This window comes from Cyprinodon tularosa, unplaced genomic scaffold (genome assembly GCF_016077235.1).
Source record: "Cyprinodon tularosa strain WSP-4 unplaced genomic scaffold, ASM1607723v1 ctg34, whole genome shotgun sequence".
NCBI classification, from domain to species: Eukaryota; Metazoa; Chordata; class Actinopteri; order Cyprinodontiformes; family Cyprinodontidae; genus Cyprinodon; species Cyprinodon tularosa.
This window is the reverse complement of record NW_024039052.1, coordinates 2,006,594-2,021,316: the sequence shown is the minus strand read 5'-3', so window position 1 is coordinate 2,021,316 and position 14,723 is coordinate 2,006,594. Positions and strand designations below refer to the sequence as shown.

Sequence of the window (14,723 nt, the reverse complement as noted above, 5' to 3'; positions counted from 1 at the left end):
AGACCGCAAGGGGGCGTAGTTGAGTCCTAAGAAACATAAAATCCCAGGCCAACTAGTTAAAAATTAGGAATAACAAACTTTCCATATATCTCTTGTGTAAAATTGTATTTGGATTTATAATATGCATTTTAAAACATTCTTCTATAAGAGTAGTTCTATTCATTTATTACATTTCAATGTTTTAATTATATCTTCTACAGGTTCAGCTATCTACACTTTGTTTTTGTGTACATTGCAATATTAAATAACGTAAATATCAGTGAATCTCTGAGAGAAATTAATTAATTATTAATAATAATCATTATATCTGCTTAAATAAACAAGATACATATGGCATGTTCCAACAGCTGTTTGTCAAAGGACAACACTGTAAAGCCTTGCTCTGTGCAAACAGTCTCTATGCACCCAAAGCCACCTGCCATCACCTTTGCCAATGCCATATATCTCAAATCAAATGTTTTATTTAGATTATAATAGAATGGAACAGCCACTTTATTTGAAAATGTATATTTTCACACTGTAACAACACAACAAACAGCATATTGTTGTTTAATACATTGTTTTGATAAAAAAAATTTGGTAGAGATTAGGATTTGATGCACAAATAGGTAATTTTTTTTTTAAATTCCAACTTTTTGATTGGTTTCAAAATCAACAGAAGTTCTATTAGCATAAAAGAAAAAAGATAAGCCTAAATTAGGCATAAGTGTCTAGTTTTGCAGAATCAAGTAGTCTAGTCTGGTACCTAAATGCATAAAAATACATTAGGAACCTTACTAAGGCATGCTAAATCAATAACTGCTGCAACATATTGAAGGGAATTTACAAAGAAATTATAAAATAATCAGTATTATATATTGCACCTTTTAAATGATAAACTTTAGATGAAATTAAAACATTTATGGGTTAATGTTAGGAGTGACTGCCAATAATGGTATTTTCTGCCATTGCATATTTTTACCACTAGATGCACTGAAGTGACGACACCAGCACTGCACCATGTGGGAAAATCACATGTACCAGTAATCGCTTGGTCTTCGTTAAGCAGGCTGAAGTCATTCTAATGGAGACCAGATGTTTATATGATATAAGAACTTGCTGCTGTGCTGTATTTGTTTAGCCTGTTTTAACTTTCCCACCAGCCTGTGTGTTTTGTGTGTGAAGTCTGACGTTTGCTTGGCTCTGTGGTGCTTACTTTTGAGGTACCTCACAAGTAAAGCAACTGAGAACTGGGATGTTAGTTGGCACATTATTCCATAATCCTTTTATATAAATGTTTTATGGGTAAACAATTAAAGGATAGTTGCACCACTGAGCTGTAAAATATATCTGGTCAAGTTGATTAGGGCATATATAAACATTCTAGAAGATGGTCAACTTTGTTTGTTTTTTTTCCATTTCCAGAGTGGCACAATTTTGAGAGGTTGATTCCCAGTGCCTTGACATGCAAAATTAATCCAGCACCAGAGGGTAACTGCTGCAGATTGCTTTAAAAAGCAGATGTTAGTAAAATCAGATGAGGAAGCTGGACGCGTATGGAATTTCAATCACATATACAACACTGACAGCCAATTTCTGGCTCATCTGAGATGAATTTGGCCGGTAAAAAGAGAATTTCATGTGTGTAACATCACAGAAGTTGAGCTATTTATGACTGAGGACTGATGGATGGCTGCTGTCTCAGAGTCAGAGAAGGCACGCTATAAAACCTGCTGCCAAGACACTATCTGCACCTAGAGATGCTGACTGACAAAGAAATGCTGTCAATGGTTTAAGTCATTAAGAAAAGGGCAAATGTAATAGAAAGTTAAAAGTAAATTACTTGTGATTAAAATAGATCTTTTTCATATTAACTGCATAAGGAAAATGATAGATTTGAGCTGTCAGTGAGCAGCTTTCCACTTATTTAATTTAAACTTTTGCAATATTTCATAATAGCCTTTGCCAACACACAAAACTATTATTACATGCTTTTTTTAAGCAGGAATATGAGAATAGAATAACATAGAATAGAATAGAATTCACCTTATTCTCATTACACTGTCACAAGTACAAAGCAACGAAATATAGTTTGCATCAGTCCAGAAGTGCTATACAGGATATGAATATTTATTTACATGTGCACAGAGACTGTATGTATGGACTATAAATGGTATATATAAACACAGATTAATTGTAAGAGGCTATCAAATAAATAAATATGGAAGCTATAGACAGGTTACACAAGAAAATTAGTATATACATATATATATATATATATATATATATATATATATATATATATATATATATATATATATATATATATATATATATATATATATTAGTTATTATACAGGATAAATAATGAGAGATAATCGCAGATAAAAGATTGACAGATTATATACAGCTATATTTGAGAAGTGCGTGTAAATGGTGTTGGATCCGTGGGTTGATTAGTGCTGCCACTTTAGGAAAACCTTCTTTTGATTTTATCAGTTAGTGATTGTTATCTATTCCTATAAAGCATATTTAAACAATATCTTGAACATAACATATAAAACACACAACATGAACATAACATAAAAAGCAGTATCTTGATTCATCTTGTCAGGATCATCCCCCCAGAAGGTCTGCGTTTAAACAAAGTTTACCAAAAACACTATCTAAATCCGGTATGTTAATAGTCGTTTAATTGTTATACACAAGTTTTAATAAAAATATATATATAAAAAAAAACACTCTTCAAATTTTCTAAAAGTTGTTTGATACCCCTCATTCTGTTTTTTTGTTCTTAATGCCTAAAATCTGAGTGTCAAAAACTAGTAATCCCATGCTAAAGTATGAGATTTTTAATTTATCCAGCCTCAACATTACCTCTGAGGAACTTTTGTTTTTAAAACCCAGTTCAGTCAAAGGGTAGTTTTTGCTATTTTAAAGAGGGACTAAATGTTATCTGTATCTAAGTAAAATATTCAATTTAAGTACAATTTAATGAAATTTCATGTAAGCTCCTTCAGTTGTTACACTATATAATTTATGTAACAGAAAACAGTTGAGTTTTTCTGTCTTTTAAGTTGAGGAAAAGTGCAGAAGCCTCCTTTAAAGTAGCTTACCAACATTGCTCAGCAACAAGTTGGAGAGGGGCAGTGCTGTGCTGTTCTTAGCTCAACATGGTTAGGGGAAACTAGTGACTCCCAACACTTTCTCTGGCGTCTCATTTGAAATACTTCATTTGAAAAGTATGACTACAAACTTCTGTTGTTTTGAAACATTAGTATAAAGCAATCCCCCTAAAGATGCATGTATATTATATAATTTGGCATAACATATAACTTAGAGGTTTTACAGAAACACAAATGTTACAATTTATATACCACCATATGATGATTAGATTATTTTAGACCATTGTTCATTATGTCTTTGGCCGTGTCTCTTTTTTTTATTGTCAGTCGTTGGTTTGGTTTGAATAGTTGCAGTCAGGACATCTTGTCCTAAAGTGTGACATGAGAGAACAATAATATATCAGACATTTCATACTTGAGGAATTTGGGAAATGTGTGTCACCGAGATATTGTTGGGATTTAGTCAGCGGAAATACTGTTGGAGTGGAACCATGACTGTCCAGTGCAGATTGCATGTGCCTGCTCTGGGAGCAAACCTCATCAGAGCTGCCTTTCAGCCACACGTGGGTCTCAAGATGAAGCCAAGGTTACCCTCCATAATTACACCTGGCTAAAACTGAGCTTCAGAAGCTGAAAGTTTTCAGAGGATGGACCTGCACTAAATAACTGCATTAGGTTAAAGTCATAATATTGATAGTGGCTTGTTGATCCTGTGTATTTTTACATTAATGAAACATCTTCTATTTTTCATATCTGTTTTCCCTTGAGTATTTTGCTGTCCCCATTATGGTAAATAATCAAAACATTGTTGTCAGGCCTGCCAGTGTGTAACAAATGTTGCCGTATTGTATGGCAATTTGGCTCTGAGACTCAGCCAGAAGGCATGCTACAACTCGTTTGATAATGTCCCAAGTCACAGCTCTCCCCTGAGGACAGACCACAGCCACTTCTATGTGGCATGGAGTCAACAGTTAAATACAAAGGCATCTTTGAGCACACAGGAGAGTTTTTAGCCCTTTTAGAATTCCAGTTGCACTATCTGAACGCAGACAGAGACTATGTCAACATTAATCGCATTCGTAATGATTCCGTAATATGACACATATGGTGCTCTTTGTAAATTTTATCGTCTAGACAAGGAAGGAAGTCCAGAACAGAGACTGATTGATGGCGCTTGCACTATTCTGAACACTCTACCTCTTATTTTTGAATCCGATGCCTTAAACGATCCTTTACTACTCAACTGAATACATGTTCTTGAGTTAAACATGAGTCACTGCCTGATGAAATCATCAGAACACGCTCACAGGATCACTGAGCTCTTTTACGTGTAACAGTCTCCTATTAATACAACTTCATTCCAGGGTGTGGAGAGAGCCATTAAGCCCAAAAGAAGTGTATGAAAATGTGCAGCAGGCTCTGAAGTGTGCTTCTGAATTGTGGTCTTTGTGAGTCAAGGCAAGGGTGGATTTTGCCAGCCAGGCAGTGGAACAGAAAGAGGCTGTGTTTAGGTTGGTGGCTTGCCCATTTGTGCTCTTTTCACATGTACAGCACTGTGCTTATAATAATCAGGCAGGCTTGTATGCTGAGGCTTGTACAGTCATAAGAAGGATTTTTAAAAAAGTACATGGCATTTCCAAAGTTATAATCTCTGGCGCTCTGATTTTCTACTTTTATATACAAAGGTACAGTAATGATAAATCTAAAACTACATGTAAACTCTAAGCACAGATAAGTTTAAGATTATGACAAAATTAATTCTGTTTTTTTTTTTATAGCTAAGTTAATGCACATGATTAAAGCATAAACAAGTCAGTCTCTAGCTATTTGGTTAAAGCCTGTAATTTCAGTTTTTTTTATATTTTCCTGCAATATGTCACAAAATAGTCACATTCTGATTTTGAGGTAGTAGTTTCTTGCATATTCAGCTGAGAGTAGCGTAAAAATGAAACAAAAATGAAAGAAAACAAATGCTGTTTATCCGCTTACTGCAGGTTTGTAGCATTTCTGGCAAAATTGGATGTATCTATATACTATATCTGGAACAAAAGCAATTTCCCTCTGGGATTATTAAAGTATGTCTGATTTGGATTCTGATATTAGTGTTATTATCTTTATTTATCACAATATTTTTGAAATGTGATGCTGTTGTTTTATTGATTTATTTTAAGGAATAATATCACAGTCCTCTTACTTGGGTTTTCAGCAACCAGCGCACTATGCATGAGAGAATGCTGGAAGAAAGCCCAGACTTTATTGAATTTATTTGACCTTACACTAAGAAATAATTTATCAATCCCCAAAGGGAAATTCAGTTAACTGTTTTTCATATCTAAAAATCTAATTATTGTCTCACTACAAAACTGAAAACAATATATTCATGTTTGTCAGGAGTTTTTAGTCATCTTCACAGAATATTAAGTACTTAATCAGAAAAAGTAAAGTCAGACATTTAGTGAATTAGGTTTCAATCAGTGAAGATCCATGTCATTTAGGCTGAATCCTTTTCCCCCACTGATTGGCAGACAATTCAAGATGATCCACTGTGGGAACTTCCTGCAACTGTCAGTAAAAAAATGCTTTAGTGGGGGTGCAGAAAGTAGCATTCCCTAACCAAGAGAACAGCTTCTCCTCTTTTTTTCAAAAGTGTCACTCTTACCCAGTAAACTTGGCAAAGACGTCACTAACAACAGCACAGAAGCTGTTTTAGAACGGGGCAAGTCCCAGAGGCCCTTATTTTTGTAAGCCCTCCCAGACCCTACATCATCCCCTACCTCTCCCTTACCCAGTTCATAGGCATTCCAGTGGTATTTATATTTCCCTCCAGAGCAGGGGGAGGTGGTTGAGCCTTCATACAGACATTGGATTCAGCTCAGAAAGGTGGGCTGTGCTTTTCCTACATCCTTACTATTGGCTTTACTGTTGTCACATGGCTTCCAAAGTGCAGGCACTCCTCCCCCTCTGGGTTCCAAAGAGCCATCCCTCTCAGCTCTTTGCGCATGTATGTGAAGTTTTCTGTTGTGTGTGGGTGAACGTGCTTCAGGCTCTTGTTAGGGGCTAGTTTGGAGTTGAATACAGTTATGTTTCGTGAATTCCAAGAGTCAACAAGTAGTGACTGCCTGAGCAGTATGACACCCGAAACTCAGGATATCTACCTTAGGATGGATCACTGTCGAAGGCGCTCTGGATACAGGCTGGGGAGGATCATCGCCAGACACCAACTAGTGAAGCGGATTGCTGGAGGTAGGAGATGTCTCTGGAAATAAGTGAAATCTAAGTTAACTTCTCCACAGTTTAGACTGGAAGTATTTGGTTGTCTTTTAAATTAGTTCATCTTAAAGAGCTCAAATGAAGAGTTCAAACTTAAAGGAAATAGTTGTCAGTGTGGTTGAATGTGTTTGACATGCTGACTACTGACAAATGGACAAAAACAATGACCATCTTCATTATATTTCATTTAGCCTTTTTAGTGTTTGAATTCATTAACCAAAAGAGAAAACTATAGACTAGTTTAAGGTAAAGCATGCGCTGCCAGTAGAGTATGTTTGTGGGTGTTTTCTTAAAATATGTTAGATGTGACCTTGAGCCAATTAGTACTCAAGGGTTAAGCCTTTATAAATATGTAATATTTTGTATAACAAATTTGGTTGATATGTGATAAGCTAAGGATTAACCATGCACAGAGCACTGCACCCAAAGTGTAAACAAGAGGCATAAATGAATATCTTGCATAAGGGTTTTACAATCCTTCAGCCCAGCTAGGAGTGTTTTCCTTCCTACAATATAGTTTGTTCTCTCACCAGGCTGTCTCCAACACTCTAAAATATTATTGTTGACTTTAAACCTGACATTAATAGAAGTTATTTAAGGTCTGATAGAGTGGCATGTCTAACTATAATGCAGTACTGTGGTGTGAAGACCATGATGGTGGATCAGAGATGTAAATATCTTCAGGGACATAGTTACGCTTTCAGTTGCTCTGAGAATAGATACAATTACAGATTGTGGGGGTAGGATTTGTTTATTACTACAAAGGACTTGGGAAAAGCTCTGCACTTTTGATCCCTCTGACGTGAATTATGGTTTTTTATATTTGTTGCACAGATTTGTGAGGATGCCCTTGAGCTATGTGAACAAAGCACCAATTTAGGTCCTCTGTAACTTTGAAAAAAAAAAAAGTGAACAAATTTTTTTTTAATCTTAACTGTTACTTTTTGCATTCAAAGAAATTTGGTGGATTTTATTTTTTGTTTGTTGTTTTGGTGAATATGTTTTAAAAGGAATAGGCTGTTTTGAAAATTATTCTTAGTGCTGAAAATCTGACGAATGGTGGCTCTGAGACTAAAGGAGCAGTATTTATCCCTTAACTGTTTCAGAAAACAATCGAATCGGGACTGAGGATAAGCTTTTGCTTTCCCAATGTGTTTTCTCAAAGGACCAAGACAACACAGGGAAATTGAAATGAACCCGCCGCTGTTTACGCCTCTGAGTTGCCAAGCAAAAAGGTCACAGCCCTGTATTTTCTAACTTTGCTGATGATTTGGCAACGTAATGATTAAAGATGGTCTGTGTAATGAGCTACTGGCTGGGGAGCATAACATGCAGTACTACCAGGGCAGATTACTGCCTCATACTTATAGTTGCTCCCAATAACACACACTGGTTGAGGTCAAGCTGATGTGCACCAGTAAATGAGTTTACTGTATTTATATGTCTTTGGTAGCTCTATGTTGAGTTTGGAAGATTGTAGCTCTCAAGGCTTTTGTTTCCACAAATAGATATAGCAAAACTTTAAAAAAGTGCAATAATATTTTGAAACCAGGATTTGTATTATTTAAAATGATCATACTGTGAAAATCTTCCACACTAAAAACTCTAAGGAATAGATAACTAAAGTTATGGTGGAGGATGTTATTTTTCTGGGTGGATCATCAAAATTAGTGGTCCACCTAATTGTCAATCATTCTGGTGATATGTTTACATAAGGCTGTCCTATGTGCTCATCCCCATTTTCACTTACCGGTGGTGAGTTTGACATAGTGGAGAAATTGCGAATCTTCTTTTGAAAAAATAAGCTTGTATGAGCGATGCAAACAGCAACTTTTAAACAGAGCATGCACAAGGAGAAATGGGCTCTTGCACGCTTTCGCACGCGTTTAATTTCCCTCTTGGGATACAGAATTGTGCATTCAAGTGGAGAGGCCTGGTCTTTAAAAAAATTTTGCAAATATCCTCTACTATAAATTAATTTTTCGAATCTGTCATTTTGCAGGTGTTTGTGTCTAGGTTTTTGTTGCTGATTTATTTCCAACTTGACGTAAAGTGCAATAACAATCACTTGCTGTCTGAGAAATTGTAAAAAGTATGTACATTTTGGTTATTACCAGAATTGTCTAGATGCCATTGTGCTGACTCACTGGTCTTTTTCACTAAAGGAAGTGATTGTGAAGTGATTTTGAATGGAAACCTTGGTGATGGGTGGACTTACTCACATACTGTCTAAGGATGTCTGTTCATCTTAGTCAGATTTCCAGTTTAACGCCAGAACCCTCTTATGTTATTGTCAAAAAAATGTACCTAGTGTCTCAGGGTCACTTATATTAGATAGCTAAGAAATTGAGACATGAGAATTGTTGGATTGTTAGTGAAGTAAAGATGTCAGCCTGTACACTGGAGGAAAGGGACACTTTCCTGAAAATGTTGTTTCCAAGGAGCATTCCATATGTTAACACTTTGGAGAGGCTGCTGCATAGCTTCAGCATTCTCCTTTGTCTGCTTCAGCCCCTCTTTTTTCAGCCCATCCCAAGGTTAGCATCCTTTTGTACCTTATTTTAAAACTGGAGCACATGTTGTCCTTGGATATGACTCCCAAAAATAACCACAATAGCCCACTAAATTAATTATGTAATTCAGGTTGTTTTCATATACAGTATTTAGTACCATAATGGAAACTTAGGAGTTGAATGATTCACAGACCGCTACGAGTGTTTCCGTGTGTTCCAGCTTTACTAAGAAAAAAGAAAAAAATCCCTGGAAACTTCATCAGGATGTCAGTGGAAAACTGAAACAGCTGAAAACTGCAGCTTGAATAAAAGCTCAACATCTAACTGCATTTGGTGCTGTTGTGTTAAGACAACAAGCTTCCCTTCCAGGGCCATCCTTTAAGATATTTTAAACTAGATGCTGCTAGCATTTGAGTCAGAAAGCAATCGACTTTAAAAGTACTTCTGCAGTTGTAACATTGCTAAATTATTCCCTTGTTTATGAGCAGGGTAATATTGTATGATGTGTGCATTTTTGTGACTTTCTGCAGATGTATTCCCCTAATCATGGGTTAAATACTTGTGTCAGTGTGCACTCAATCATTTTTTAATACACACTATGCAATATTAAGCTCACTTGGTTTAGTTGGTCAGTTGTCGTGTAGGGTTTTTAATTTAGCTGCATTGCTACCATTTATTGCTGTTTTTTTTCCCAAAGCTTCTCTGAATACCTTTTTTCTCAAAAATACCTTACTATACCTGAAACAAAAGGCACTTAAGAACAAAAACACCAAAAAAAGAAAATCCTAGTAAAAAAGGCACCAAACATATCAAATAACTTTACTATCAGGTGATAAAAGCGGTGAGCAAACTTTACAATCCAAACGAGTAGATTTTGCTTCCATTTCTGTAACCCTACATGACCCTTGAAGAATGTTTTTATATGTACACACATTATAAAGTAAAAGCAATGCAATTTAATTTCTGTATTTTCACATCAGCAATACTTTTGTTTTCCATGGGGATGTCAGTTATTTCTCCTCCTTGCATATTTATACCTTTGAACTTGAACTATGTTGCTGTTTCTTTGGATAACCACAGGATGCATCATAACATCCATGGTTTATACCTACTTATAGTCTACCTCTTATAGGTGTAGTTACACCATATATCTACATGCAGGAGGTTTCTAAACTAGTTCATATGTTTTGATTTCTTATAAACTGTCTCAAGTAGGAATCAGAACCACAATTATGAGAAACAGCGTGTGATATAAAATTGTCCGAAAATGATAAACAAATTATTTAGATTTAATAACATTTGTTGTAATGTATGATATTTTTCTAGACAATAATTCGAAAAATTAAGAAGAGGAATGAATGGGTACAAAAAGACCTTTGTAAGGCTGAAATGGTAATGGGAAGAAAAAAATGGCAAAAACTTGATATGAATCGAGAATTTAAAAATTGGTTGCTGTTATTTGTTGTGCATCCATTTACCATAATCCTATATGTCTGGATTATTATCTTACAATGAGATGAGTAAAATTGGTTTCTTGGTGAGAATTATTTAAAAAGATTTTTTTTAAGAATCAATGTTGTCATTGAGTAACTATGTTCTAATCAAATGTAATATGTGGATAGCGCTCCGAGAACGTCACTCTCCCCCTGTGCTGCCATTGAGGTATTTGAATCAACCTGGAAGCAGCTTTCCATTTCACTGATTGCATGTAAGAGAGACATGGTGGTTGTATATTGCTGGGTTTAAGGTTGCAAATACAAATGAGGTAAAACAGTAACGACGAGTCTGGCTGGCTTCTATCTAAAGGAAAGACAAGCCATCTAATACAGCACTGATTTGCTCTGACTACTTTATTGTCAGTTAGGTATTTTTCAAGTGTTGCTGAGAAGTAAATGTAAATCATAGTGTGTTGAGTAGAGATATCTTGTTACTGCACCTAAATACACACATTTCTGTTAAATTCTTGTAAAAATGTTCATATCATTTTAAATTGCCATTCATTCCAATTTTGAGATAAATAAAAGCCTTGCTAACACCACTCATAATGCCATTCCTGGATATCGCTGGAATTCGCCATCTATACAATATGATAAAAGCATAAAAAAAGCAGGTGAGAAATTTTTTTATTTAGGATTAGAGAGTGCATTGTTCTCTCCTTTGGGAATGGGCTGAGAAATAAAGGGGCTCTTCAAAGTAAAGAATACTTACAGACTCTGTACTCTTCGAACTCCCCTCTTATCTATTCATTCATCAACTCTGCTGTAGCATGAGGAACATTTCATCAGCTAAGTGTGAGATGCGGCCCCATCATTCAAACCAAGGTTGATGTGTATGTTAATGAGCCCAATGCTTTGCTCATGGTCATGCCTACTTAGATCTGCAGATAACTGGTGAATATCTTCTTATCCGAAAGGATATTTTTATTTCTATCAAGATCAAAATATATAGGGCTGAAACAATTAATCGAATTGATAGTTAATGGATTATTATAATAATTGTCAACTAATTTAGTAATCGATTAATCGTTAACTGGAGAATAGAGACTATAAAGCATGCCCTTATCTGACAGAGAGACCCACTTAGAGTAGTAATAATATCAAAATTGAAAAAAAAATATATAAACTTTTTGTATTTAGGAAATGAAAAAAGTTTTGTCTGTCAATATGCGCTATCCAGAACTCCTTAAGTAGAAGCATTTTAGTTTCACCTGTTTTAATTAGTAAAAAATCTTCTTTAAGGAACCTTTTGCTATCTGATTATTAATCGATTTACCCAAAAAATAATCAACAGATTAATCGATTTGCAAAATAATCATTCGTTACAGCCCTAATATATATATATATATATATATATATATATATATATATATATATATATATATATATATATATATATATATATATATATATATATATTATTTATATTGATAAAAGCATTTGATTAAAAGCAGTAAGAATGGTTAACCTTTTTGACATCTCAATGACGAGAACATAAACTTAAAATTAACTAAAAAAACAATGAAAAAAATTTTGTCTTCACTGTTTTTATTGGAAATGTGCTTTAGGAAAATGCAGTTTTTAACTGACAATTTGTATTGGAATATAAACAATGTTGGTAAGACCTATTAAACATTGAAATATTTCAGAGAAAAGCCTTTTTAAACTTAAATGTAAAATTCTAGTATAGGAGAATAATTCTATGGTTTTGGCCTTTGAGAGAAGCATGTTTGCTTATAATGATAAATTGAATTAAAGCAGAACAATTCGATCAAAGATGGTTTTCAGAGAATGTTTCTTTGAAAATGTTGCTTCAGGATTCAACATCCTGTTGAAATCTGCATTTATTTTTACGGTAACTTTTACTGTAACTCTTCGCCTTAACAAACAAAATAAATATTCATGTGCAGGGTTTGGCAAACAAACACTAACAAAAAGAAAAAACCTTTATGCTAATTTTTTACTTGATTTTTAATGAGAGCTGCCATCTCAAAAACAAGTATTTTTTTTCTTAAAATGAGTGCATTTGTTTTTTTTTTATTTAATTAGGTTAATAAGATGATCTGCCATCAGATAATATTAATATTAATATTATGCAGATGAAATAAGAGAGTGGAGGTTTTTTTTCTTATTTAAAGGAATAGTACACCCAAAACATGATTAGCCTTCATTTTCTACTCACCTCCATGCTGAACAACACTCTGGAGTACTTTTTTGATATCTCAAATGCATCTGGAGATCTGGGAGACTTCTTGCTGTCTGCTGACATTCAAATAATGGAGGTCTATGGCGCCCGAGACAGAAAGGTCCACAAAAGTCCACAAAAACTTGTCAATATTCCTCCATACTGCTCGTCCAATGTAATCCAAGTGTCCTGAGTGGGTAGCATCCAGAATTTACTCGAAACGAAGTCATTTAGAACGTTTTAGAGCCTAAACGGTAGTGTATAGGATTTCCTAATAGCGCCCCCATGCGCGCTCACGATTCTACGGAAGCCGGCAGACCAAACCAGCGCATTCAGCTCAGCAAAGAACTCATGCTCTTCCTCAACACTGAAGTCCTCAGACATTTTTCTTTCGTTGTTTCTTTCTTTGCACAGGTAAACAGCACATTTCTTCTTCTACGCTTGCATTATCGGCAGACCAGACGCTGAATGCGCACTTCCTTCCGGTTTGGTCTGCCGGCTTCCGTAGAATCGTGAGCGCGCATGGGGGCGCTATTAGGAAATCCTATACACTACTGTTTATGCTCTAAAAACATTCTAAATGACTTCGTTTCGAGTAAATTCTGGATGCTACCCACTCAGGACACTTGGATTACATTGGACGAGCAGTATGGAGGAATATTGACACGTTTTTGTGGACTTTTATGGACCTTTCTGTCTCGGGCGCCATGGACCTCCATTATTTGAATGTCAGCAGACAGCAAGAAGCCTCCCAGATCTCCAGATGCATTTGAGATATCAAAAAAGTACTCCAGAGTGTTGTTCAGCATGGAGGTGAGTAGAAAATGAAGGCTAATCATGTTTTGGGTGTACTATTCCTTTAAAGCTGAAATCATCTTATTCCATTGGCAAACTGTCTTATTTACCTGCTCAGATACAGATAAAATATACATATTGTGTTATTGCAGATGCTACCGATGAAGCAAGACTAAAGATTTAGGAATCATCAAAAAGTCAGGTGCAACATGGTTTCCCCTAGCTAAGCCCTTGAAATGTCATATTCACAAAGATTGTGTGAAGAGTGCTGCTTACGTGTTTCAGGCTGAGTTTCTATTCCACCTGTGGAGCTGTTTGTCCTGACAGCTGCCACATGTTCACAGCTAATCATTTACTTAGTGCATATTTCAAAAATGCCTTCGCTGCAGTGTAACAGGAATGGAAAGTTACACATTAACTCAAAAACGTGCAGCGTTTTACACATAAAAGATCTCACACATACAGTATCTGCGGCAGTGACTCATTTAGGCCAACTGATTATCAATACAGTATGCTAAAAACAAAGATTAGAGTACAGTAAGAAGTTTCTATCTTGTTTTTCTTCCCCTTTCATGTGCAAATAAATATATCTTGGACTGAAAAACAGCTTATGAGCCAAATAATACCACATATCATTCAACAGCAAGCCAGTTAATATTAAAGTTCAACTGTTGGCTGCCCTCATGTGGTAGAAAATTCAATCACATGCTATGAAAAACATGGAGGTGGGAAGTTAACTTCTCTGTCTCGGGGTTCAAACAGCCATTAGTTCTATGTTAAACTATTAATTCTGACTACATATACATAAAAGAGGCTGTGTATCTCAAGAAGAAATGTCATTTGTTCACAGTTTTAGTCAGCTGACCTTTACCCTCTCATGCATTCTGTGTTGCAAGCTTGTTGCAGGAGTGTTGCAAGGCTCCTGATGCAGTCCCACTTTTGATGTTGCTAATTAGGACCAGCATTTGTTTTGATGGTTCTTTGCCTTAATTGTAGACATCCTGAGAAGGGGTTCTCACGGTTGATGCGCTTGTTTTAACGTTGGACCCCTCTGTACCCAATGAGGCCATTCCTAGAGAAGGAGGAAACTCCACTTTAGACCGCCCCCTTCTTGGAAGCCTTCCAAATGAGAGGAAGGAGGACCTAATAAAACCCTGCTGGACTGAACTCAATATGAGAGTTTTTCTTGGATGTATTTCTTTAATTTTTGATCGGCACTTAACAGCCCTGTGGTCTCACATTAAAAGTAATTAGTAAATTATACTTCATATTTATACTCTTCTAAGCATGAAGTGTTTCATTTGTGTGTGCGCCATAATGTATGGAATATAAGATTTCCACTCAATGTTTTTCTGTGTTT

The 14,723-nt window shown here is 35.5% G+C and overlaps 1 protein-coding gene across 6 annotated transcripts in view; it reads left to right on the top strand.

The window, feature by feature from the left end:
* Window positions 1–14,723, top strand: part of stard13b (StAR-related lipid transfer (START) domain containing 13b) — a 96,097-nt gene that overhangs the window by 39,153 nt on the left and 42,221 nt on the right. Inside the window, exon 1 of one of the 6 annotated variants that reach the window (XM_038294446.1) lies at window positions 6,102–6,347. The exons of the other annotated variants lie outside the window; for them this stretch is intronic. Coding sequence (XP_038150374.1) covers window positions 6,185–6,347 — 163 coding nt within the window. The 5' untranslated portion in view covers window positions 6,102–6,184. Of the gene's footprint in view, window positions 1–6,101; window positions 6,348–14,723 lie in introns of those variants that run through there. 6 annotated transcript variants of the gene reach the window in all.